We start from the raw sequence: 27,821 nt of genomic DNA on the forward strand, positions 1-27,821 counted from the left end.
GAATAATCAGCTGTGTTTTCTGGAAACAGTGAGGTGGCTGTGAGTTTCAGCAGCAGCAGCGTCTCTGCAGTCTGACTCAGCCCATCTGATCCAACTCCAGCTGATCACTGCGAACAATCAGCTGATTTCATGGATGTTTCTTCTTCTGGTTTTAGATTTTACAATTTTTGCTTCTGGAAGGATGAGGAGCTGTTACCCGATCAGAGCTCTTAGTCAGCATTCATGGTCATCATCCTGTGGAGAGTAGCTGCTACTTCCTTTAACCTGTTGGAGAGGCGGCGTTTGAGTAGGTAGATTCACGTTGGCTGTCTCCACAGCGATGGCCCTCTTATGACATCATCCAAAAGGCCGTCCTGTCTTCCATGATGTCATCAGTAGCTACAGATCCAGAGTGACAGCTGCTGTCAGAGCTGCTCAGCATCACAGCGCGGGAGCTAGCAAACATTCATGCTCCCCGGCGTGCAGCGACCTCTGACCTCTTCCCTGCTGGCTGGATGCAGAAACACATCGCTCTGAATGTTTGCATTCAGTGCAGCTTTAACAGAAACTGTTCTGCTCTCGGCTATTAATTAACTGATTCACGCTGTGAAATCTGATGAGACAGTGTAGCTGTCAGTTTGTTAGAGGTCCAAACGCCCCCAGGTCACTACAAACTATTCTCATACATGAACAGGAACACTGCATTTCTTAAAATCTGTCAAAATGAAAGGTTTTCCTTTGTTCGGGATGGCCTGAATACTATTTTCATGTTTTGTTGTATTAACCAATGCAGAGCCACAGGATGTAGGGTTCAGTTGTGTGTCCTTACTGCAGAAGGGTTCTGGGTTCAGACTTGTTGGTCAGTTGGTGGCTTTTGAGTTTGTATGTTCTCAGACAGACATGCTGTTAGGTTAATTGGTGCTTGCTTGTTTTTCTCTTTTCTTCCTGAATGCTGTGCTCTCTGCTGGGTGTGACAGGAACTGCATTGCAGCCGTTTTAGCCACAGTTTGTGGTCAGATTGACTGCAACACCTGTCCTCAATCCTCACCTGCCCTTTATTTACAGTTGGTACCATTAAAGGGGCGGGAGCTTAAACAGCTGTTTGGGACATCAGGTGAACTGAAAGGGTCCAGTTTAAGATGAATGAGAATTTGAACTGTGAATCATGCAGAACAACTCGAGAAGAGCCCTGGACTAAAAACACAAAGCTGGAAAGCAGCAGAATCGGTCCCCTTTAGGACTGACATAAGCACAGCAGAGAGCTGCTGGTGAAGCTGATGTGCTTGCATGTTACCATGGTTACACAGACACAGCTCATGAACAGAAAGTGGATTTTATTTTCTCTCCCTATATTTGAGAAGTGGCCATTATCAGAAACACTGCATAGCAGAGCTTTTGTTCTCCAACACGTGATGCAATAAGAAAAGCTTGAGTCCTACTGAGGTCAAACCAGAGTTTGTGCCTGTGTGACGTTTCTGAGTTTTCTCTCATGGTCCAAATAACTTGTTTAGGTCAACTGGTAATTGTAAATTAGTCGTGGGTGTGGGTGAAGGTGGCAGGGTCTCTTTCTATTAGACATGTTAGTCTACCCTGTGACTCTGAGTTGGATAAACTGTTAACAAAATGGATAAAAGGATGGATGGATGGTGCTTTACATCTATCCATCCATTTTTTACTTTTTATTTGGGGACAGCAGCCCAGACCTCCCCATCCCTTTGCAACATGTCCAGCTCTACTGGCGGGACTCCGAGGCAAATCCAAGCCAGCCGAGAGGTATAATCTCTCCAGCGTGTCCCGAGTCCACCGCTTGTTCTCTCCGCCCAGTTGGACATTCCTCAAACACCTCACGCCCAGTAGGTATCCTGCTGTGACTTACTCCCCATATGAGGAAGGATGCTCATTTCCAATGCTTTTAACTGCAGTCTCATTCTTTTGGTCACCATTCAGCACTCGTGAGCAAAGGTGGGGTTTAGGATCTTTAGCTTTGTTATGAGGAAATTGTATCTTTAGAAAACTGTTTTTTTCCCTGATGAACTTATGTGAAAACACCAGGTGACACTAAGAACTAAAGGGTTAATTAGTGAACCGATACAATTTAATGCCATTATTATTGCAAGTTTAAATGAGATAAGAAGGGAACAATAATGTTAATTATGGTTTGGGATTTTGAATTTGCATTGAAAAAAAGCAGCTGCAATAATTTTAGAACTTCATTTCATCCTGTTATTGTGGGATAATGGGCTAATTTTCCCTATTTGTTGTGAGAACAACGTTTTTTTTGTCTGGTTGATTCCAATTATCAGAAAACAGCTGAGATAATGAGATTATTAACTTATCTGAAGCTCACAGGCTGATATAAAATGACAGTAATAACAGCTGTTTTCTAATTCTCCCCAAATCTGGGAGCAGAATGTGGATTTATTTAGTCAGGCTACATAAAAACACCAGCGAGAGGAGGGAAATACGAGCAGAGCTTGCTCCAGCAGCCCAGCGACTTTAACTCTGAGTCTGCTGACTAACTGCTCACTCTGCACTTTGAAGAAGAGTCTCATTCAGTGCTTCTATAACTCCAACCCGTTTCCTAGAAGAACTACAGAGCTTTGATGTTAAAGACTACAACTCCCAGTGGAGTGAAAGATTCTGAGTTATGAATGATGTGTTTGAGATGAGAGTGGAGAGACCTGAGAAAACGGCTTTCATCTCAAGCGGAGTCGTCTGTTGCTGATAAGTCGTCCCCACTGAGACACATCACTGCGCCGGAGAAGGCGACGCAAAAAGAAGAAGAAGAAAACGCTGTGAAACTCACAGGAAGCCTACACAGTGTTGCGAAATCAATCAATGTAGAGCAGTGAGACAAACCACGGAGGCCCCAGAGAAGTGCAATCAAACGATGAGTTTATTAACAGCCCGGAGAAAACATCAGCCTATGTCTTCTGACAAAAATACATGTTGTGGACACTTATAAAGCAGTGGGGTACACGCCCCCCCATGGCGTCAATTACAGATTAAAATAGGTTCCAGACATTAGTCACAGTTAATCATACATCTTTAATGCCTATAAACAGACATAGAACTTCTCTTTTCTATAACACCTTCCATACAAGGTAATAAACTTCAAGCCCTCAGGGTCTCTGGGGCTAATTATTGACTCTGGTCATCTGTTGCCAAGTAGACTAAAATATAGTGAGACACCAAATGAGTTAAGGCCGCAGGCCTGACACATTCCTAGATTATATGTGTTATATGTATTGTAAGCATGCATTGCAGTTATCCTTCTATGTTCTAGTTTCCCTCAGCATGTATCACCTGGACAGTCACGCCAGTGAAGCTTAAGACCCTTAATGAACCGAACATCAACTCGAAATAAGCGCAGATATGCAATGTGTATGAAATACTTCTGTTAACATAGTGGAAGGATCCTCAAATGAACATCTTCAATAAACAACTTTAATGCAATATCAATACTGTGAGAAATATTATTAGATGAAATAATGCTGTAAAGAATGTTATCAATGCAATTATAATTATGCAGATTATATGGCAGCAATAAAAGAATTTCTGTATCTCCACATTCCCTCTTTTGACATTCCAAAAAGGAATGTCACCACACCTCGGGTTGTATCACTCCTCGGCCCACATTCTGGCTTCCAAGTTCATCAAGTAGATTGAATCCACCCGTCCAGGGTCCGCAGCCCTAGCCATTATCTTTACCAACAATCCTTTGACACAGGGAATGATACAACAACCACAGGTGAGCAGTATCCCTAAAAGTGTAGCGAATGAAAACATTGCTGACATAGCCAAACCTTTCCACCGTCCAAACATGGATGCCATCCAGCTCTCCAGCGGGTTTTTGATACCTGAGTGCTCATGCATGGTTCTAGACAGAGTTTTCAGACCCTCCAGAGCTCGGGTTACTGAGCCATCTGGGGCAGTATTATTGGGGATAAAGGTGCAGCACATGTCTCCGAACATAGCACAGACGCCCCCTTTCTCCGCCAACAACATGTCAAGGGCCATTCGATTTTGCACTCCCATCAGCGAGGTCGGACCCAGCTGTTCCGCAAACCCCTCCATGCCGTCTCTGGTTAGGTTAGAGAGTCACAGCAAATTATAGTGAACATAATTTATACGATCAACATTCTTGTTTGGAGTTACCCATAGGAATATACTTTCAAATCTTGAAGCAACTTGGTCTGCTAGTTTATACTCATTTGGAACTCCCCTGGGCACCCCTATGGAGTCAATCCAGGTGGGTGAGTTGAATCTAGGGTTGTAAACATGCGTCTCCCGGGTCCCTCTTTTTGCCAAAATGTGTCTCTTACGTCTGGCAGCTAAAGTGCGTGTGTTAGATTGTGGTATGGCTTTTACCTGATTTCCAATGAGTATGAGTGGAGCTCCCAGCCGCACCATCGCACATGTCCCTATGCTTCCCAGAGGAACCTGAACCAAAAGAGTGCTCTGCCCACAATAATAATACAACCCACTTCTTGCCCATGTTCCAATCAATGTACTTGGGTCACTTACATTATTGGTGGTTCTTCCTGTGCGCGTGACAGCACACCAACTTGGGTCGATATCTCCCACCTTGTATTTTACCTTATCTGTAGAGAACTTAAAACATGTATAATTATCTTGTTTTGGCATAAATGGTCCCACTGTTGCCTGTTTTGAAATGGGAGGGAAAAGTCTGGACAACAGAGTACAGTTGCCAGTACTCACTGCACCTTTAGCTCTCAAAAGTGATGGCAGGAGAAATCTCACCCTGATTTCCTATAAGAAATGCTTCAAAGCCCACCATGAAGTTATTTCATGTCAAGGAGCATCTAGTCTCCAAGTCTGAACACGGAGCTGGAACGGTTCGATTTTTTTTGAGAAACCAGCAGCGTTTGTTGGTGTCTCTGATGAGGGCCACAATTAAGATAGTGAAACACTAACATTGTTCTCCATGCCTCTTGGAGGTGGATGAGGTTGCACCAAAAACGTCTGCTCTTTTTCCTTATTTTTCAGGTTAATGGCTATTCATAGCCATTACTGCTAGTTTTTCAGGACATGAGGGGCATTAACCTCCTACGACCTGGCGTCCACATATGTGAACATCATATTTTGGGTTGTCTTGACCAAAATACCTAATTTTACTCTACAAGGGCCTGATATCGACTTACGAGGACATTATACTGCCACTGTTCTATCAAAATTTAAAATGAATGTCCTCATATGTTGATCTCATTTTTCTCAGAAACAAAAATTAGGTAAAAATAAAAATCTGGTAATTCTTTGTTTTTACATTCATCAGGTCCCAATCAGCCCATATAGCAAAGAAAAATAAAAAATGCATGCCATGAAAGAGTTCAGGTCTTAGGAGGTTAAAATGGAATTTCTGGGAAACCCTCGGAGTTCAGCCACTGGGCCTTAGAGCAGGGGTGGGGAACTCCAGGCCTCATGTTCTGGTGTCCTGCAGGTTTCAGATGTGTTCTTGGTCCAACAGCTCATTTAAATGGCTAAATGACCTCCTCAGCATGTCTTGAAGTTCTCCAGAGGCCTGGTAATGAACTCATCATTTGATTCAGGTGTGTTGGCCCAGGGTGAGATCTAAAACCTTCATGACACCAGCCCTCGAGGCCTGGAGTTCCCTGCTTTAGAGGGCTGGATCCATTTATGTAACTTCTGAGGCCTCAGTCTCACAGGCCTTGAGCCTGCTGTGACTCCCTGTCAATGCCAACAACTCACCAAGTGAAAGTGAAACCTGAAAAAGTGCAGCACAAACTGGAAAGGGTGAATGTTCACCTGGTAGTGCGTTACCGAAACATTTTAAAAGTTGCAACTTTTACTTGTTAAACTTACCGTAAGTTTCTCCATTTCTGGTTTGCGGCACACTTCACAGTTTCACAACCAATCAGCAAGTAGTTACCAAGTGGTTTTCAGACAAGTCAGACATTTTCCATGCAGACTGTGGGTGATGCTGGAAATCTGCCAGCAGCCAAAACAATCATAAGAAGTGTTTTGGTGCAGCACTACAAAGAGGTCTGCCTAATTTCACATAACAACCATTCACTGAATGGTTGTTTGGGACGTTGCCAACTGGTCTCTAGGCCTGCGCGGCCATATCTGTGTTACGGAGATCTTGGGGCCTGTTCCAGCTAACACAGGTCAAAAGGTCACTTTAATAAAGGTTTGTAAAGCTTTTTAGAACAGCTTCAGTGTCACTAAGGGTTTGTTTTTGTTTCCGGCACAGGAAAATTTAGATTTCACAGCCTGTAAACAGCTGCTTACTGCTGGGAATCTGTGAGATCTGCAGGCTATCGTACATTTTTGTTCATACAAGTGTAATTATGCATAAATTCACAGGGATGTTCCAATTTTGGGGCCACGAGTATGGGCAGAAATCTGTGCCATCAGAAACTGAATTTGAATAAGTTAAATTTGAATTTGAATTGCTCAGATTGAATCTGAATTGTAACTTGAATAAATGCTTTTGAAAACTGAATTTGAATTAGTCTAATTTGAAATTGAATTTATGGTTTGAAAATGATCATCACTAAATTGAAATTGTATTTTATATTTTGAAAATGAATTGATTTGCTTTGAAACGGCATTTTATCCTTTAAAAATTCAGCTCTCGAATAATTTCAGTTTCACTTCTCACCATTCAGTTTCAGGTCTACAATTCAATTTCAGTTCCAAAATTCAGTTTTTTGGAACTTACATCCGGTTCCGGTTCAAGCGCAGATTAATAGAACTACGTTTTACTAGCGGACCGAAAGTGTTACTGATAGGAATCTACGGCGTCTTGAGCTGAATTAAGACTTCAGAAGTCATTCGTCATGTCGAATGACCAGCGGATAAACTCTCAGGTTGGTAATAAATGTATTACATGTATAAGAACATGCGTCATGTTAACAAATGATAGCCGTAAGGTAACTTTTATGCTTATTGTAGCTGTTAGCTAAAAACGTTAATTTAGCGTAGTTTGCCCTGAATTCAGCTTTGACAAACAAATATGATCGACTGTTTCTAGTAGAATTCCAAAGTTGTCATCTTGGACCCTGTCAGAGTACCCCCTCTGTATGCTTGCAGAGACCCCTACAGTAGGGAAACATGCAAAACGGTGCCCAAACCTTTGTGTTTTAGCTTTATTTATGTCTTACACAGCATCCCAACTCTTTAGCTAACTTAATAACTTTAGCTAACTTAATAACTTTAGCTAACGTGAATAGTTAGTCTAATTCATTAGTGCAGCATTACTGGATCACCTCTGTTTGAAGTGATATAATATGATATACAACTATCACTGAAACAGCAAACTTTGTAAATAAGCAAACAACACTTCTCATTCTCTAAACGTTTGGCCACAGCTGTAGATTACACTATCAGTGCTTGTTCACTCTTGACAATAATTACATTTCAAAATTTACTTTGTGCATTTACAGGTAAACAATATCTAATATTTTATTTAAATGACTGCTTTGTCTTTGAAAAGGGTGAAGAGCCTGAGGCCGGTGACAGTCCAGTTCTACTCTAAGTACATCCTTACAGTGGCTCACAGGACAAGGCCACATTCCTGTCCTGCCAGAAGAGAAGAGAAACTTCAGAGTCTTCATGCAGTTCAACCACACCTGTCATATTCCATATGACAGGGGTCTCAAATTCCAGTCCTCAAGGGCCAGTGTCATGCAACTTTTCCATGCCCTCGAGGACTGGAGTTTGAGACCCCTGCCGTATAGTGTTCATGCAGTTTTCTACCCCACAGTTACAGCATGTCTGACTGCCTGTTCAGCATATGCAAAAATATATGATGAGTTTAAGCATGTGATGACTAAGGCCTTCCATTATGGTGTTTGTCATCACATGTCACAGACATCTGGATGATCATTTGGAATAAACAAAACTAAAAACTTGTTACTTCATCTTTTATCTTTATTATTATTATTGTTCTTATTTTATATTTTTCATTGTTAGGCATTGGGTTTATTTGTAGTAGTCCTTTCCAACGTCTTTCCCTCTTCCATGTTACTGTGTCAGCTTGTCGCATCTATTTGGGTTTGGAAGTGGAACAGAAAGTAAGGAAATCCAAAGTGCCATTAAAACCAGGAGAGGTTCTTATATTTCAGAAGAAGGGATTAATTCAAAAGAAATGACCTCAACGCCATATTTTATTTAGGAACCCTAGAGAGCACTTTGCAAAATAACACATTCTTATAATTTCACCCTCAGATGAGCCAAGCTACGACTGTCAGGGAAGGTGATGTAGGTACAGAGCATATGAGAGTGGTTAAGTTAATGTCTCTTGTCTAGATGAAGGCACAAGAGGGATGGATGGCAAGGCGTAGAGATTCAGTATCTTCAGTCTTCAGTGGACACTCCATTTCTGGCACAAAACACCTGTAAAAGATGGTCGATTTAGGAGGTGACCCGATAACTTCAGCCTGTCAAACATAGTAATGGAGCAGTATGTTTAAAAAAAAAAAAAAAAAAATCTAATTAAGCATGCACTCAGTACCCTAAGAATTATTATGGTAGTTAAACACTGATAGTTGTATATCACTTCAAACAGAGGTGACCCAGTAATGCTGCACTAATGAATTAGACTAACTATTCACTTTAGCTAAAGTTATTAAGTTAGCTAAAGAGTTGGGATGCTGTGTAAGACATAAATAAAGCTAAAATACAAAGGTTTGGGCACCGTTTTGCATGTTTCCCTACTGTAGGGGTCTCTGCAAGCATACAGAGGGGGTACTCTGAGAGGGTCCAAGATGACAACTTTGGAATTCTACTAGAAACAGTCGATCATATTTGTTTGTCAAAGCTGAATTCAGGGCAAACTACGCTAAATTAGCGTTTTTAGCTAGCAGCTTCAATAAGCATAAAAGTTACTATACGGCTATCATTTGTTAACATGACGCATGTTCTTATACATGTAATACATTTATTACCAACCTGAGAGTTTATCCGCTGGTCATTCGACATGACGAATGACTTCTGGAGTCTTAATTCAGCTCAAGACGCCGTAGATTCCCATCAGTAACACTTTCGGTCCGCTAGTAAAACGTAGTTCTATTAATCTGCGCTTGAACCGGAACCGGATGTAAGTTCCAAAAAACTGAATTTTGGAACTGAAATTGAATTGTAGACCTGAAACTGAATGGTGAGAAGTGAAACTGAAATTATTCGAGAGCTGAATTTTTAAAGGATAAAATGCCGTTTCAAAGCAAATCAATTCATTTTCAAAATATAAAATTCAATTTCAATTTAGTGATGATCATTTTCAAACCATAAATTCAATTTCAAATTAGACTAATTCAAATTCAGTTTTCAAAAGCATTTATTCAAGTTACAATTCAGATTCAATCTGAGCAATTCAAATTCAAATTGAACTTATTCAAATTCAGTTTCTGATGGCACAGATTTCTGCCCATACACGAGGAGGCTTTTTAAAAAAAAACAAAACAAAACCCTCTATGCTATTGTTTGTAACTAAAGAAGCACTTTCAGAGTTTGATAATGAAAAACAGTGCTGTCTCTTTCTCCTTCTACCTGTTGGCGACAGATGAGAGAGTTGAACTGCTGAGTGCTCCTGCAAAAGAATCTTTCTTTTCTCTGAAGAAGGTCCTGCTGAATTCAAACATGGCTTTGTAAGAACAGTATTGAATGAATTCAATTATTTTTGGAGCCAAAGAGTGTGCAGATATTTCCTGCTTTGCACAAATGCTGTGGATCTATTTGAGCTGACACATTTTTAACTGGAGGTGATTTTTTTCCCGAGACATTTCTTCTCCTGTTTGAATATTAGGACTGTTTTTCACTGTCATGGCTAGTTTTAAAGTGCAGAGCCAGAAGATCTCCAGCCTCATTAGAGACACTGAAATGTCAGTCAGCATCTACACGCACGCACGCATGCACGCACACACACACACATGCACACACAGACAGGATGAAAATGGGTTACATACAGTTAGACACAAAGAAAAGGAAACGAGGCCACAGCGAAGCGAGCATCCTCACATCCCTGCACTTCAAGGATCTCAGTGAGTGACTGACATACATATGACCTGCTGAATATTAATCCACTCACACAGAACATCACACTCCGAAACTGCAGGCAGAGGACAGCAGAAGGAATTAAGGATCAAATTAGTAATTTGTTCTCTCAAATGAGTTCCTTCACCACCAACCTCCACACATCCTCGTTCAGCTCGCACGGAGACAGCGGGCTTTTCGACACACGAGCTGCTTTAAGCATAGGAAGCCTACACAGCTGCATATGACTCTGACCATGCTTCAGTTATCAACATGATATTAAACTGACTTGAAGGAACAAATGCAATAAAATTAATAATCAAACTGATTAATAATTCATGACTGCTTATTAGTTAGTTTCATTGCTGATTGCCAATTCCAATGCCACCCACTCTCCTTCTCACAACACCTACACTTGACCGTTGAGAAAAAGAAGACAAAATCAAATATCTGTGATTATTTTGCTATAAAGTGGAAAAAACTTCCAGTTTAAAACTTCTTCTCCTTTAGGCAGCGTGACACAGGAAGAACACACACATCTGATGCTTTCATTTCATGTTTATAGGATGGTGCTTTGTGTTGATTGTCATGTTTTTGCTGACTTTTAATAGAATCATTGTTAGGGTGCCTGGGTCGTCGACCCGGTGTTTTGTGTCTTTGGTTCTTTGAGTTTGTTTATTTCATTATGTTCTAGTTTTCTTTGTCTGAAGGGTTAAAGGTATATTCTAAGTTTAGGTTCTCTGAGTGGTTTATGTTAGGTTGTTTGCTGTCAGTAATTATGTTTACCTCCCTCTAGCCGTGTCTTGTGTTTTGTGACTCTCGTCTCGGTTTCATTCCTCCAGTCTCGAGTGTTAAGCTTGCGTGTCTTGAGTTCAGTCTGTTCAGTCCTGTCTTATTTTGATAGTCCCTGTCCACTTTGTCTCATTAGCTCTGATTTGTCCCAGCTGTGTTTCCCTCCTGTCTCCCATTCCCTGATTGCTCCCTCTGTGTTTTCCTTGGTCTGTGTTGCGATCTCCCTGGTTCCATGTTGTGTGTGCTGCCTGTTTCAGCCTTGTTAATAGTTCCAGTTTAAGTCTATTTTTCTACTGTGTAGCAATACATCTGAGTTTAGTCTGCACTTTGGGTCCACCATTGCTGCCTGCCACACACAGTACATGACAGGTATAGATACAGCCAGCATGACAGCAGACATACAGAGTTTGTCCAGTTGTCCAACCAGAATATTGGTGGTTTTTCTACATTTAGAGTCATGCAGCACACTGGAGGCAGGAATCAAGCTGAAACGGATCTTATATTTTTAAATATAAATATGAAAATATACAGAACCAGAAAGCTCTATGTAGGCTTGGACACCTGGAATACTGAGGTGGGAACACATGGCTAATGCAGACGATTTTCTTTTCCCTGTATTTTTATTTTAGGACCGTGAGGTAGCCGTTGCTATGATTTGGTGCTATATAGATAAAATTGCATTGAACTGATACAATACTGAACACAGAAGATATTGAGGAGTAAGGTTATAAGGTTATAAACAAAATGAGGCAGGGGGAAGTAATCAGAACAGAAGACACAGATGGCAACAATTACCAAAATAAAGCAAGACACAGCTGAACGAAGAACACAAGGGAGACAGAAATACAAAGACAAAAGTCAAGAATAGAAGAACACAAAGGGGAATTTACTAAATAAACACAAGGATCTCCAGAACAGAAGGCATGACATTATAGCATACAGCACTTATATAAGGTATCAGGCAATAAACATGACACGCAAACACTAAGAAATAACACAACACTAAATTCCAACAATGCAGACACATAACCTTAATCCAAAGAAAACCAAAAGTACCAAACTAAAGAAACCCCAGAGCCCCAAAACTCAAAACCCTGGCTCTGAAACCAAGGGACGTGACAGAATGCGCTTTCTCTTTGTTAATTCATTGATATTGTTTTGTAGTAAACAAATAATTACAATCAAATCCCAAAAAGTTGATTCTGTTCATCTGGACGAAGCGTTTTCAGTGGGAGAAACGTTTCGTCACTCAGGTTTCTCCAATCTTATAAACAGTACATTTGCATAATGACTGAAACCAGCCTACAGGAACAAAGGGCTGAGAGGTCAGTTCCTTCATCATTAATATGCAAATTGTCATGGCCATTGATCAAACGCCACTGATCAATGGCCATGAAAACCATTCACATAGAGTTGGGGAATGACTGCAATCACAGCATTGTAAGATGGTGACAGATGTACCCTTAGGCCCCCTCCTCGATTCAGAGATGGTCTTTCCCTTTTCACATAAATCTCCTCTTTGACTCCGTGTTCAAACCAGCGTTCCTCCCTGTCCAGGATGTTACATCCTCATCCTTGAAAGAGAGTCCACTGGCCTGTAGGTGTAAATAGACTGCAGAGTCCTGGCCCGACGAGTTCGCTCACAGAGCCAAAAAGTAGATAAACCAAATAAGATGACCCACCCACCCATAATTTGCAATGCTTGGGTCAAGGACAGAGAGAAGAGATTCTATAAGAGACATTAGAAATAGGATCAAAAATATTTTAATTACTGACAACAGAAAGATGCTGTTACAAGAAATCAGCATACAGATGTAAGAAAACATATGACATTTATGTGGGATTTGTAACTAACTAAGGGTGTGTCTTACCCTGATTTACCTTCAGCGTTCCAACCCAGGAATAATCTCCTACTTATGAATTATTCTCTGAAGAAAACTCAAACAAAACATTTTGTTTTTGTACCTAAAATAACTACCTGACAAAAATCTGACTATGAGTAAACTGATATCAAATGCTCGCTTGCATACATCCCAAGTGTCCTACAATAAATGTGTAGTAAAAGTACAGTAAATATCCAGCTGCGATATGACTACTTTATATGGCGTTGTGTTTTGACTGACGTGTGTGTGTAAGCCTGTTATAGTGAGCTGTGGAAAACTTGAGCTTCTCTCAGGCTTTAGCGTGAATAAACGATCAGTGAGGGTTGTCTCGAGTGTTTATTACCCCTCATTGAAGGTCACAAAACTGTTTGCTTGCCTCACCGACGCTTTCTTTAGAAGGACGCACACATTCCTGTAAACACATGTACATAACGCGAGCAATGAGTCCACTCCCTAAACACACTCTGACTTACATCACGCTGTGAACCCTGACCAGGCTTATCAGCAAAAGAGGCCACGGAAGTGAAAACGAGCGAGGGACACAAGTAGAAGAGGATTAAAGAGGAAAACCAAGGAGCTAAGAGGAGAAAGAGACACCAACACGGCTGCTGAGATAGTTGGAGATGGCAGCTGAACGCGCAGCAGCTCACAGCGTTGATTTGTAAAGGTACGCCACACACGCTCGAGTCAAACCACCGAGTGTTGGGAAAGGCTTTTATTTTGTACGACTAAAGCGAAAGAGGTGGCAGCCAGGAAGTGAAAGGGAGAGAGGGGACTGGAGTAGGGGCGAGCGAGCATGTGTTAATGATGTGTTAATAGCGGCACATGTCGAGCTCACGCTGCGACGAGTGTCACCGCACATCCTGACAAACACGGCTCAGCCTCTGGATCCATTCACCACAGCTCTGTGCATCCTCTGCTTTAATTCTCTCTTTATTTACCTTCTTGCAACCTTCTTTTGCACCTCGCTGCCTTCTTTATCTCATCCTTTCCTTCTCTCCTCGCTACCTTATTCACTTTCTTGTCACTTTATTTACATCCTCACTCTATTCTTTAATTCCTTTCTGTCTTATTTATCACCTCACTAACCTATTTGCCTTCTCACTGCCTTCTTTAACCCTCCTGCCTTCTTGGGACCTTTTTGTGCCACTGCTATGTGTTAAATGGCTGCCATTTCCACTGTGTTCAGTGGAATATAACCAAACTTGCCACAGGATAGTTTTTACCTGTCAATGTTAATATTCCAGTGTGAATTCCTTAAATCAGCCTAAAATGGCTGAGCAGCAGAAATCCCCACACCCATCACCCTGGGGACCATTTTCTGCCCATTGACTTCCATTATAAACGCTATTTTTCAACCCCAAATTATCATCATATGATTTTATTTTTTCTTCTTTTCTTGGATGTCAATGAAGACTCAGGGCCTTGAAGTTTTAATTTTTAAATTGCAAAAAAAATGCAAAAAAAATAATGGCAGGTCAAAATGTATGTTGGTGCCAATCTTTGGTCCATCTAAAGGCCTACTTATAATGACAATCACATATTACTTCAACTGGTTTTTTGTGGAAATATTTAGTTTCGTTTTTTGGTTTTTGGGGCTTATAACACAGGGCGCTCATGTAATAACACTGGGATTTGAAGGGTTAAAACAACGAAAATATAATTAAAACTTTACATGAATATTTCAGGGAGAAGTAGTTTTACAAGGTTGGCTAATTTAAAGTGGAATAAAATATGGATATATGGTCTTTTTATGGCGTGGCTGAGAATGGTCCCTAGGGTGATGGGTGTGAGTTTTTTAAAGGATGGCAGGAGGGTTAAATCCTCGGTACATTTCTTACCTCTTTATTTCTTACCTCTCTAACTCTGTGCTGCCTAATATGTCTCCTCACAACCTTCTTTACCTCATCATTACCTTCTTTAATTCTTTGCTACTATTTGTAGCTCCTCACTGCCTTTTTTTTTTTACCTCCTTGCTACTTTATTCACATCCTCATTTCCTTCCTTAACTCCTTCTTTACATTCCCATTACCTTCTTTACATCATTAACTTCTCCGGCTCCATTACCACATCCAAAGAGGTTGTGAGTTAGTTCAGGTAGTTTGTGAGTTGTTTCTCTGTGATCCTCTTTTCCCTCCCTCCAGTCAGTCGCAGCAGATGGCTGCTGCTTCGTGAGCCGGGTTATGCTGGAGGTTTTCTCCCCTACGCTCACCACATGCTGCTCACTGGGCTTCTCTCTCTAATGTTTTAGGGTCCTTACCTTACGTGATGAAGCTTTATTGAGATGACTGTGGCCATCTATTGTCTTCTGCTTATCCAGTTAAGGTGGAGCTGGAGTATATCCCAGCTGTCACAGGGCTAAAGGTGGGGTACAGCTCTGACTGGTCGCAGTCTATTGCAGACAATATGTTTTATACACTTCGCTCTGAGACTGAGGGTTTGCAGGATATTTAAAAGATGAATGGGAGGCAGAGCCTTCAGCTTTCACGCCCCTCTTCTGGGGAACAGGCTAAGGATTCGGGAGACAGACACCTTCTCTACTGATCTGTACTAATGAACGAGCTGTAATCAAAACAGCTACATGATTGAGCTTAAAACATCACTTTTTTGGTCCTTGATGGATCTTCACCACTGGGCCAGAGGTGGCTGAAGTCACAGGAACTGAGAGGTGCAGGCGTTAAGATAGCATCTCAGTGCTTGTTTGTACTTAATGTAAAGTCGTCAGTCTCATCACTGATGGTGGGCTAGAGCGCGAATTTCAAAATAAAAGATGCTTGACTCCTCACCTTTGGGTGTAGAAACTGTGGATCTGAAAACTTCTCGGTTGTAGCTGCAGACACAGCTCTCATCAGCATTGATGAGCCTCCACACAACATCTAGCTCAGGTCCATTTAAGTGTGAGGTCTGTGGTGAATTGTTGAACTGAGCGGTCAGGACAGGATGTTGGCTCTGGAACGAAGATGACCTTGAATCGTGAGTGGCTAAATTTTAATCAGCCTTGGCTTTTTGAATTTTATGCAACTATCCCTGGAACTTTTTAATCGCACCTTGTAAAAAAATTCAATTGCATGGGTCGTTTCATATAAACATTTAGCTGAAGGTCTTTCTGTAATAACCTCATTAGAGTAGGTTTGTGGAGCTGCCTACATTCAAACCTCCTTCCACGCTTCCAAGCCAGGAAGCCTTGCTGTCCCCTTGTCTCCTTCTCTCTTTAATCCCTAAAATAAGCTGCCTCATGTCCTCACTTCCAGGAAAGCTTCCTTGCTTGTGTTTTTGTCAGTCAGATAAATTTTGAGGCTCAGATTGTGAATTGCTGCTCAGGGACGACGTTGTTTGTTTCTTCACTGACTCCCACATTCACATATGCTCATCCATATTTAATGTACTACGTCTGGTAGCCTGTGTATGTGCCTGTGTGTGTGTGTGTGTTTCCCTGTGGGTATAACTGTGTATAAATGCAACGGTGGCAGTGACGAGTCTGTGTTTGTGCATACATGAGTGTGTATATGATTGTGTTTAACGCTGTGACTGTGTGTGTGGCTCCCTGCTGTCTGCCACCATCTGCTGTTCCCTCAGACTGGAGCAGCGAGTCGATGAGTCTGTGGAGGAGCTGGTCTCAAACAGGAAGCTGAACTCTGCCGATGACATGTTTTTCTGCTGCTCGGGGTCAAAATTAAAATGCGGCACAACAAAAATGTCTCGTGGTCGGCAGTTTAGAAGTTTTACTGAGCAAGGACGCAAAAAAGACAAGGTCTTTCCTTCTAGTAAGGGTATGAGGACACAGAATCTTCTTCTTCTAAAGGAAACAAAAAAGGAAAGAAGTTTCTTAGACACCTTGTTTTGCCTTTTGAGTGAGGAGGCTAGGAAAGTAAGGGTAAAGAAGTTTCCTAGTCAAATAAATAGGAGAAAATGAGCTTCCTGTAGTAAGGAAAGAAGAAGGTAAGTCATGAATAGAAGTGGGGAAAGAAGGTTCCTGTCCTATTAAAGATTTAGGATGAATCCTAGTTAGATAGCAAGAAGTTAAAGAATCAAAGTAGGAGGCTTGTTAGGGGGTAAGGAAGCTTCCAATGCATCCTATGTCAATAATGAGGAAACAACACTTCTGATTTTTCTGCTGGAAGGAAAACGCAAACTTGAGTTTTCCAGAATCAACTTCTGGTCTGGTCCTTAAAATCCTGAGGCTCTGAGTAGTGGGTGGATGTCACGAGATGTCAACTGCAGCACATTTGTAGCTTAAAACTAATAACAAGAAGAAGAATTTAAAAAAGACTGCATTATCGTTCAAGTAAGATACGAAAGCTATTTATCCAAATTACTGTCGTCCGCTTCAATCTTTCCGAGTCCTCTCTGGCAGAAAACAGTGACACATTGATGGATCAGTTAATTGGAAAACTGAAGAACTGGATCTGAATTTTAATCCAAGAATGTAAATCTGAGTTGCTGTCAGGGCAGAAGTTAAATTATCAGTTTTTCTTGACGTGTGGAGATCTGCTTCACGGAGCAGCTACAGCTGAACTGCTCACAGAATGATCAGAGTCATTCTGCCAGCGTTTAGTTCAGATCACCTGTCAGCATGAGCCGATGAAGTCTGCTGTTGAGCTCGCTCAGTGACTTCCTGTGTTCTTGTGTCTGCAGCTCAGCCGCCATGTCTAAAGCGACGGTGAAGAAGCTGCACTGGCGCTCCAAGGTACTGAAACGTGCAACGCCTGCAGTGACAACGGAGGTGAACCATTTCCTGTGAGAACTTCATCCTCTGTGTCGTCTGCAGGTGCAGGAGAGCTTCGTCCCGCTGGGCGGCGGCACCGGTGGCTCGGGGGAGCTGGGGCTGGCCATCGGGGGCGGGGCTGACTATGGCGAGTTCCCGTTCGTCACGGCCGCCCCCGGGGGCGGACCCACGGTGGGCGACATCATCCTGGAGATTGGAGGGACACCTGTGTTGGGAATGACCCTCGGTGATGTCAGAGGAGTCCTGAACTCCTGTCCTCATCCAATCAGAATCAAGACTGTCTCACCAGGTGAGAGAAAAGTTTGTTAATGACCTGATGGGGATGTTTGATGTTTAGTTTATTCATCTGGAAAACATAAAAGAAGGAAAATTGGTCACTTATTTCACTTCTTATTTGTTTGTCTTTATTGGCTGAAACGGGCTCCATAAAATGTCTCATTAACCTGACACGTGTAATGTTCACATTGAGATGCTCAAAGGGATTTTTATGAAGCTAAAACAAATATATATAATAATATAAGTTAATTACTGGCTGACTGAAAGAAGAGTAATCTGCACTGCTTAATAACTCTTTCAGTTGTTTTTATCTTGTTTGAATCTTGAATCTCATGATTTGGTTTTATCTGACATCATTTTTCACCCCTCAGCTGTAAAAGGTGACCTCAAGGTCAGAGGTCAAGCTTTCTTAAATTCTTTTGAATGTGATAACTTGAGAACAAGGCGATGCAGGATTTTGAAATTGATACCATATGTATGGTATCTACTGGGAGGCTGACGGGTATCATTGGCGCACGCCAGTATTTTTGTCATTATTATTAAAGACAAAAAAGCAAAACTGTGATTATCAACAAAGATTTAGTCAGCTTCAGTCGAGAAGACACGGCCAAAGAGACACTTCTTTTCGGTTATAATAAGCTAACTGTACTTTCATGTAACATTTTATTCTGAAAAGAAACTACTTCCTGCAGTTGTCAAATCAGTGTAGTGAGGAGTATGCGGCAGTTTAAGATATAAGCAACGGAGTGAAATAGAGGTAATTCAAAACTGTTCTCAAGTTCAGCACAATGGCACGTGCTGCATGACTGTGACATCATATCCTGTATTTCTGTGTGTGTGTGTGTGTGTGTCCCAGGTTCATCTCTGTGTAAAGACCTCAGGTTGTACCTCAGTAAGTGTTTCACGCCGGGCTCCATGGACAGTCAGCTGCAGCAGCTCATCAGGGAGAACCTGTACCTGCGCGCCGTGCCCTGTAAGACACACCTGCACGCACACACACACACCTGCATGCACACACACACACACACAGTCTGGTGTTGCTATCCTCGTGGGGAAATCTCATTGACATAATGGTTTCTCCAGCCACTTACCCTAACCATCAAAAATGAATGCCTAACCCTTACCCCAGTACAACGCCAAAGATGACCGTTGAGGGAAAGAGAAGTGGAGCAGGAACAGGAACTTTAAAGGAGTGTCCGGATGATCCAGCGACCCCCAGGACTGTGCATTAAACGCTTTAGTAAAAGAGAACTGAATCCAACTATCTCTACACCTAACCATAACCCAATTGTAACCCTGACACTAAAACCACATTTTGAGTGTGAAAAATGCCTTCAACCCCGTGGGGACTGAGACTGTGGTCCCCACAGTAAGATTTCAGATTTTGGTCCCCACCAAGATAGGAAGAACTAGAGATGGACCGATCCGATATTACATATCAGTATCGGTCTGATACTGACCTAAATTACTGGATCGGATATCGGAGAGAAATAAAAAATGTAATCCGATCCATTAAATATCAGAAAAGCACCTCACAAAACTTGCGACACGGCGTAACTCGGCTCATAACCGTAGCACGTCGGAGCAGTGTGCTCACGTGATAGAGCGGCTGTGTGTATTTGTAGCCTCGCTACCAAACCAGCATTTCATCTCCGAGGAAGTGATCCCAGAGAGAAGTAAAGCAAGTGTGTAAGTTCATCTCTGAATGTTTGTAAAGCATTCGCGCGTTAAGTTTAACAACCGATATATGGAGTGACTGCCTCTTCTCTCTCCCTCCCTCTCCGGCTGCTACTTCAATCATGAAACTGATCAATGATCAGCTGATCGGCTTTTCTGTCGCGAGTCTGTCTCTCTTGTTTGTTTTTGGCTCACTTCGTGCCAGAAAGAGGAAACCAGCAGCTGAACAACAGCAGCACGTTTAACCTTGATAAGCTGTTGTTAGAATTTATTTAATATTACTTTCTACTCCAGGATCTTTTTCTACAGCTGACGGCTGGTAACTGTGCAGGGGCGGATCTAGCAAAGTTTAGCCAGGGGGGCCGATAGGGCATGAACAGGGAAAAGGGGGCACAAAGACATACTTTTCTTTCTTATTCTCATTTAAAATGTCTAGCTTTTAATAATTATCTGAATCTAACACCCAAAGTTTTAATTTGATGTAAAATTAATAGAAGTCCATTACTGTATATAGTAACTGTTAAGTCTAATATACCCTAGTAAGCTATAGTACTTTTTCCTTTGGGAAGGTACCATCTGTGCAGTCTGCACTTCTGTAGAAGAAAGATGTTGAATCTATTTCATTATTCTTGAAAAATAATTGATTTCTGTGCATCTTTTTTCACACTGCATCAAATTAAAGTTGATTACGTCGATTAAGCATCATGAGGTGGAGGGTGGGGGGTGGTTCCCTATTTTTTTTTGCTGGGAGTTTGCAACCCTATTAGTTAGGTTGCTTAATATTTCTGCTAAGTACTCTTTAAAATACCAGAATAGGGAGGATGGAGCAGGTTTAAGTTTATTAGATTGATCAGTATTGCTGAACTATGAAATATTTTGTTGTATTTTTTACATACAGGTATAACAGAATAGCTTTAGTGTTGTTGTTTATTTAAACTTGAGTATGAACTTATACAAAAAGCAGCAAGATATTAAAAAACAGTTTTATTGATTAAAAAACACGATATCGGATTCATATCGGTATCGGCAAAATTTATGATATCGGTATCAGACTTAAAAAAGTGGTATCGTGCCATCTTTAGGAAGAACATACCCTTGTTTGTACCCTCATCTTCTGATTCACTTTCTCCAACAACACAAAACCTGTCCAGCGTACACCCAGTGATCACATGACTCTGCCCTCCCTGAAGGTACGACCAGGCAGCCTCGAGATGGAGAGATTTCAGGTGTGGACTACAACTTTGTCTCCATCGAGGAATTTTTCTCTCTGGAGGAGTCCGGAGCTCTGCTGGAGAGCGGCAAATTCAAAGGTAAGGAAAACAAACACACCCTCAGGAATACTGCAGTGTAATGAAAATGTACTCAGATTATATGAAACTCCAGTGAATGAAAAGTGTGATTTATTCATCACGGTGTGATGTTTTTTACAGTGTGGAATGACTAATTTAAACTGTGTTCGGGTTTGTTTTTTGTTTTTTTTGGAGGAGGCATGAGGAAAAGAGGATTTTGTGTCTCTAATCCTCCAAACCTCAGAAATGAAACTTGCCTCCCCCTCTGTCCTCCCCCCACACAGCACTCCACCGTATTAATCTGATGGGATTAATGAAACTAAAATAGAAACAGAATTCACACATAGAGTCTGTTTCACACCGAACGATGCGTCTCTGCGTCTCTCACTAATGCTCCCGAACATTTTAATTTGACAGTTGATCTATTTTCAGTTCCTGTTGAAAACATTTCAAAACAAAAGACTGCTGTGCCTTCACATTATTAGATGATTCACTATTCATACAATTTGATTAATTGTTTTGTTTAATCCTCGTATAAGAAACTGAAATTGCGCTGGTTGGTGTAAAGCTTAATTTTAAAAAGCTGATACAACAGTAGGTATAAAATCTCAAATTAACACAAATTGGGGCCACAGGAAGGCAAGCGGATGATCTGAGAAAGACAGCTCAAAGAAATTAAGGGATCACTTGATCATCACAGTCCACCACAAAGTCAGATAACCCTCAGGGACATCAGCCGGAAGCACAAACCACTCTGAATGCTTTTCAGCTGCTTTGGTGCAAATCAAAGTGAGAACAGGCGCTCTGGAGAGCAACAACATGACGACCTCCAAAGAGGAAACGGTTTCGCAGGTCATTGATTTCTCCTCATCCCTCCGGGCTGATTTTTCTCTAATTTTGCTTTCTGTTTATGTCCTCATCACTGTCAGTGTCACGAGACAATACTTGCAGACCAATCATAGTTACACGGATATTTCACCTCATCTAGGATGAGATACGTGCCGTCACAAGGAAACACAGGCCAAAGAGTGTGGAAGAGATACCAGGACACGGGCTATTAGGAGCACCGCCAGGACCCTACAACACGATCTCCAGCAAGCTACATACAGTGGCTTGCAAAAGTATTCGGCCCCCTTGAACTTTCCCACATTTTGCCACATTACAGCCACAAACATGAATCAATTTTATTGGAATTCCACGTGAAAGACCAACACAAAGTGGTGCACACGTGAGAAGTGGAACGAAAATCAGACATGATTCCAAACATTTTTTACAAATAAATAACTGAAAAGTGGGGTGTGCGTAATTATTCAGCCCCCTTTGGTCTGAGTGCAGTCAGTTGCACATAGACGTTGCCTGATGAGTGCTAATGACTAAACAGAGTGCACCTGTGTGTAATCTAATGTCAGTACAAATACAGCTGCTCTGTGACGGCATCAGAGGTTGTCTAAGAGAATATTGGGAGCAACAACACCATGAAGTCCAAAGAACACACCAGACAGGTCAGGGATAAAGTTATTGAGAAATTTAAAGCAGGCTTACTACTACTGGTGTTGGCCAGAGGGGCCGATGGTGCGATATGGCAGCCTCGCTTCTGTCAGTCTGCCCCAGGGCAGCTGTGGCTACAACTGTAGCTGCCTCCACCAGTGTATGAATGTGAGAGTGAATGAATAGTGGTATTGTAAAGCGCTTTGGGTGCCTTGAAAAGCGCTATATAAATCCAATCCATTATTATTATTATTAGGCTACAAAAAGATTTCCCAAGCCCTGAACATCCCACGGAGCTCTGTTCAAGCCATCATTCAGAAATGGAAGGAGTATGGCACAACTGTAAACCTATCAAGACAAGGCCGTCCACCTAAACTCACAGGCCGAACAAGGAGAGCGCTGATCAGAAATGCAACCAAGAGGCCCATGGTGACTCTGGACGAGCTGCAGAGATCTACAGCTCAGGTGGGGGAATCTGTCCATAGGACAACTATTAGTCGTGCACTGCACAAAGTTGGCCTTTATGGAAGAGTGGCAAGAAGAAAGCCATTGTTAACAGAAAACCATAAGAAGTCCGTTTGCAGTTTGCCGTCGTGCTTCTCTTCAGCAGGGACAGGGAAGCTGGTCAGAGTTGATGGGAAGATGGATGGAGCCAAATACAGGGCAATCTTGGAAGAAAACCTCTTGGAGTCTGCAAAAGACTTGAGACTGGGGCGGAGGTTCAGCTTCCAGCATCAACGACCCTAAACATAAAGCCAGGGCAACAATGGGATGGTTTAAAACAAAACATATCCATGTGTTAGAATGGCCCAGTCAAAGTCCAGATCTAAATCCAATCGAGAATCTGTGGCAAGCTCTGAAAACTGCTGTTCACAAACGCTGCCCATCTAATCTGACTGAGCTGGAGCTGTTTTGCAAAGAAAAATGGGCAAAGATTTTAGTCTCTAGATGTGCAAAGCTGGTAGAGACAGACCCTAAAAGACTGGCAGCTGGAACTGCAGCAAAAGGTGGTTCTACAAAGTATTGACTCAGGGCTGAATAATTACGCACACCCCACTTTTCAATTATTTATTTGTAAAAAATGTTTGGAATCATGTCTGATTTTCGTTCCACTTCTCACGTGTGCACCACTTTGTGTTGGTCTTTCACGTGGAATTCCAATAAAATTGATTCATGTTTGTGGCTGTAATGAGACAAAATGTGGAAAAGTTCAAGGGGGCCGAATACTTTTGCAAGCCACTGTATGTGCTTGTTTCTGACCAAACTGTCTCCAGACTCCACGCGGGCCTAACATCCTTTCAGTGGGATCTGTGCTCACCGCTCAGCAGCACAAAGCTCGATTAGCACTCGCCTAAATGAAAGAGAACGCTGTGGTGAACATCTTGCAGCCTAAACATCATTTAGCATGGCCGCCTTAGTTAGTAGTGGCGTAGGTGGGGGGCATATATTTGGTGACCAGCACTCTTACAACATAATTACTTTCAGGTCACTTCACTCACTTGGGGAAACTTCCTAACAAAATCTGACTGTTTGAGCCTTTGGAAAGGATGGAGTAGTAAGAACTGGAGGAAGATATGAAATGTGTAAATCTCTGACTATAAAAGTTCATCAAACCTGAGCTGTTTCAAACAGCAGTTTGTTCTGTTTCATCCAATCACAGGGAATTATTATGGGACGCCCCGCCCCGTCCACATTGGCCCAGAGAGTCCACCAATCACATACCAGGAACATCGAAACCTGCTGAGGAACTTCAGGACAAGGAGCAAGTCTCTGAGTAACCTGGAGAAAGCTGTGGAGGAAGGGGACAACAGTGAGGAGGACAGCGGGCTGACGGGTAGAGAAGCTCACATGTAACACATCCCAGTCTTACCTGCACAGGTGTGTTTGCGCGTTGACGAGATTCTCTACCAGCAGGATCAGCTGGAGCCCCGCCCACAACCCTGCCTCTCAGCCAGTCATGGGAGTCCGCGGTAGGAATGGAGAATGGAGGAGGGGGAAGAGGAGTAGGGAGGGGAAGAGCGGGAGTGGGAGGTCCGCTGCCGGAAAACTGGGAGCTGGCCTACAGTGATTCAGGGGAGCCGTATTACATCGAGTGAGAAATACTTATCAGTTCTTCTTCTGGTGTCAGCTGATTTAATCCGTTTGATTATGGCCATCAGAAAAATATGTTGAGGAAAGCCATGGACGCTGTAATGCTGTTTAAACTTTAAATTTATCTTTTTTCCAATGAAGTCTGGTACATACAAAATATTTGATCCTTTAAATGTCTTATTCTGTGAACCAGTCCTGCTTGTTTTTGTTGTGTGAGTCAGTTTTTTGTTTTATTTTCTTGCAAACTGAGACATGAGACCCACAAACAGGAAACTGAGCTGAGTTGCTGAATGTTTCCTGTCTTTGCAAAAATAATAATTTCCAGTAGCAGGCAGAAAAAGCACTACATTTTAATTTATCCTCAATCTGTCAGATTATATTGTCCAGTGTGTTGATGATGGTGGTGGTGGTGGTGGTGGTAATTAGGATGTGTGTGTTCCTCTGTCCATTAGCCATAATTCAAAGACGACCAGCTGGCTGGATCCTCGAACTCAGAACAAAGAGACGACGTCTTCTACAGAACGTAAGGCGGTTTTAGATCATTCATTCACATGCAATTCATCTTGTTTTGTTCATGATTATGTCACATAATTGCTTCTCTGAAGGACATTTAAAAATATTACAGTCATACCCTCAAATGGTTATATGTTATTTTTAAATTCTAGTTAAATGCTTTTTATTTGAGGTGGTATTTGTGTTGAAACTTCCCGTTTCCACACAAACTGCCTTGGATGCTTTCATTCTGGCAGCAGCAGCCAGCAGAGGGCAGCACTGACACACAAACTCCACTTTTTTTGTTTTTATTGTCACACCAATCAGAAAGAAAAAAGAACAATATAGATGCATGCCTGTCCTCTGTGAGTTTTACACGGAAAGAAAGAGTCCACGTCCTCCCTTCCTGCACATGAACCTCGAGTTATACAAGCATCCTTCGAGGATAGGACTAACATTTCCTCTTTCCCTTCTCTTCATCGTTTTTCCTCCTTTGCCTGCCTCCTTTCTTTGTCCCCCATGTCTTCTCTCGCCTCTCAGTCCCAGAGTTCACCGACCAGCCCAGTCAGCTGAAGGGCTACTCCATCCACACTCGGCTCTCTAAAGGTCCTCGAGGTTTCGGCTTCAACATAGTTGGAGGAAGTCGACCCCGAGAGTTTCTGCAGGTGTACAGCGTCACACCTGGAGGACCGCCTGCTCTCAACACAGGTACTGATCACAGTACAGTTTACCTTCAGTTATGTCACAAACCTGAATCTGTTACATGGTTTTGGATCCAGGTTTCTGAAATCCAGGTAAAATGTGTTCAAATGTAAAAGCAGGACGTTTCAAAACCCAAATCACAATCTGGACTCTCATAATCACATAAAAAGCATCATAAAGTGGGAGTTGTTGTCGTGGGTCAGGTGGTCAGAGGAGAGAGGTTGAGATTCTCTCTCTGTGGAGGATTACGGTGCTGTTGATTAAGAAAAATAAAGAGCTGAGTACTAATCTCATGATCTACAACTAATCCACACACGTGCGCTCTCACACACAGTTTAATCTGACCCACGTACCCACGCCTCCTCCCTGTGGGTTGGTTCACATGCTCTGAGATCAGCGTGGAATCAGGAATGAAACAGAGCTACGGAAAAAACAAGCTTAAGACCTGTTCACGTGTTGTGGTTTTCATTTTAAATAGATGAAACTTTGTCACCCAGAATGAGAAGACACAAAACATTAAATCTCATTTACACTTGTAGTCCTCTCGGTTCACACCTGGATTTTGTACCTGTGCCTGTTCACCTTACTGCTCACTGAAAGGCGAGAGAACGTAAAACATCAATATTCTCACTCAAATGATGGATTATGCTTGTTGTGGACAGACAGAGATGCTTCAGGAAGTCAAACTGAGTGTAAAAATGTGTGCTTCATGTCTTTGGATTCTAACTGTAAACTAATTTCTTTGGTAATCACAGATTTCAGCTGCAGCAGCTGCACATATGCACTCCTGCATGTCCTGTTAGACATTAAGACTCTAACCAGTAGATTTTGCTTCCTCGAAGCGGACATCCTGGTCTACATCAACGACACCTGTGTGCTGGGTCGCTCTCACAAAGAAGTGGTGGAGATGCTGAAGTCGGTACCGATGGGTCAAAGCGTGGATGTGGTGCTGAGGAGAGGATACCCGATGCTTTATAACCCCGACGGCTGTCCCAAACAGAGCCTGGAGACGGTACAGCCCTAAATTTACTTTAATTACTTAAGGGCATAAAACTGTTTAAATATCAGTTATTTTAGTGTGATTTTTTAAAACTTTTTTCCCATAGAGAGGGTGAAACATTTCAGTGCTTTGAAGTTAAAAGATTCCCCATGACTCCTCTTCTGCCTGCTGTGGGAAACTTTAAGGCCTGTGTAAGAGATCAATGACTTCACAGCCAGTAAAAACAGGCATAAAATACAAGAAATAGCTGCCTTTTAGCACACACTAACATTTCCTCTTTATACAAACAAGCAGAGACAAAATTAAGCAGAGCCGAGATAAAAACAATGAGTTATCGTGTCTTGTTCTTGTTTTGCAAATGCAGACAGCCAATCTTTAATAATTGGGGATGAGAAGACTTGCACAGCCATTTAAAAGTGAGCCGTGCAAATATTTAGACCCTTAAATCAGTGGTTCATCTGTGAGGTGGGCTCCACTCGTGGGACATACACTACCAGGGGAAAAGTGTCTAACCTCATATCCGACCTTTCAGCAGCCGCAGACCCCCAGCGAGTCCGGCAACCTGAGCCGAGGCCTGACGCACCTCACCTACAGCCGCACTCTGGACGCCAACGGCAGCACGCCAGGTCAGAGCAACCGTGGAAACCACATGGTTTACATTTACAGTCCTCTACTCTCATCACAGCTGTGTGATACAAATTTAATTTAGAAACATTAATAATTTATTTTAATTCACTGCATAATAATGTGGCACATTAACAAATAATAAAGGATTGTAAAAACACAACGATTATTTTGTAATTTTACTAATTTCTGCTATTTGTAGCCAGGGAGGATGATGTAATGAGCTGCCGGCTCAGGGGTCCCAGCGGGGGTATTTAACATTTCTTGTTGGAAAGCCGATCAAAGGCCTCCAAAGGCAGAACAAAAGCGCGAGAGTTTACAATGAAAAGTCTCTACAAAGTGAGAAAGTTATCAAAATAAGATAAACAAAACACAATGGCTTATCCTGCTGTGGGACCCGTCGGCGTGTCTGCGTGGAGGGTCCCATTGTCTCGCTCTCTGAACTTATTTATAGCTCATGTAAAAGAACACATCACATCAGAGTTGAACCTAAGAACTTTGCTTTTCTCTGACAGCTGTTAAAAATAAAACACAAATTAGCAGATTCATCTTCTTCTCTCTATAATCCAGGCCTGGCACAAACCCCGCCCTCTTATGCCACTCAGCCAATGACAAATGGACTCACGGGCCCACCCACCCCCACGTCTTCTGATACCCCACTGGGTCCACCACACCCAGCGGAGAGGACGCTTACCAATCACAGTGACTCTGATGGCGGCCTATCCAATGCAGGAACTCGAAGGTCAGTGAGGGCATCAGCAGTACCTCACACATCGTGGTGCTTC

At 42.2% G+C, this 27,821-nt stretch overlaps 1 protein-coding gene across 4 annotated transcripts in view; it reads left to right on the forward strand.

Annotated features, from left to right (window-relative positions):
- The window catches only part of magixa (MAGI family member, X-linked a), a 63,497-nt gene that overhangs the window by 11,916 nt on the left and 23,760 nt on the right, over window positions 1-27,821 (forward strand). For 2 of the 4 annotated variants that reach the window (XM_085443721.1, XM_085443724.1), the window contains exons 2-12: window positions 17,307-17,358; window positions 17,440-17,686; window positions 18,530-18,646; window positions 20,541-20,660; window positions 23,788-23,961; window positions 24,039-24,219; window positions 24,671-24,741; window positions 25,251-25,418; window positions 26,255-26,424; window positions 26,945-27,038; window positions 27,607-27,778. In XM_085443721.1, the coding sequence (XP_085299847.1) occupies window positions 17,317-17,358; window positions 17,440-17,686; window positions 18,530-18,646; window positions 20,541-20,660; window positions 23,788-23,961; window positions 24,039-24,219; window positions 24,671-24,741; window positions 25,251-25,418; window positions 26,255-26,424; window positions 26,945-27,038; window positions 27,607-27,778 (1,556 nt within the window). In that variant the 5' untranslated portion in view covers window positions 17,307-17,316. The remainder of the gene's footprint in view (window positions 1-17,306; window positions 17,359-17,439; window positions 17,687-18,529; window positions 18,647-20,540; window positions 20,661-23,787; window positions 23,962-24,038; window positions 24,220-24,670; window positions 24,742-25,250; window positions 25,419-26,254; window positions 26,425-26,944; window positions 27,039-27,606; window positions 27,779-27,821) is intronic. The other 2 variants (XM_085443722.1, XM_085443725.1) reach the window with 2 other exon arrangements.

This window comes from Copadichromis virginalis, linkage group LG20 (assembly GCF_057382275.1).
Source record: "Copadichromis virginalis isolate Kocher_CV1m ecotype Utaka linkage group LG20, C_Virginalis_male_GT1.1, whole genome shotgun sequence".
NCBI lineage: Eukaryota > Metazoa > Chordata > Actinopteri > Cichliformes > Cichlidae > Copadichromis > Copadichromis virginalis.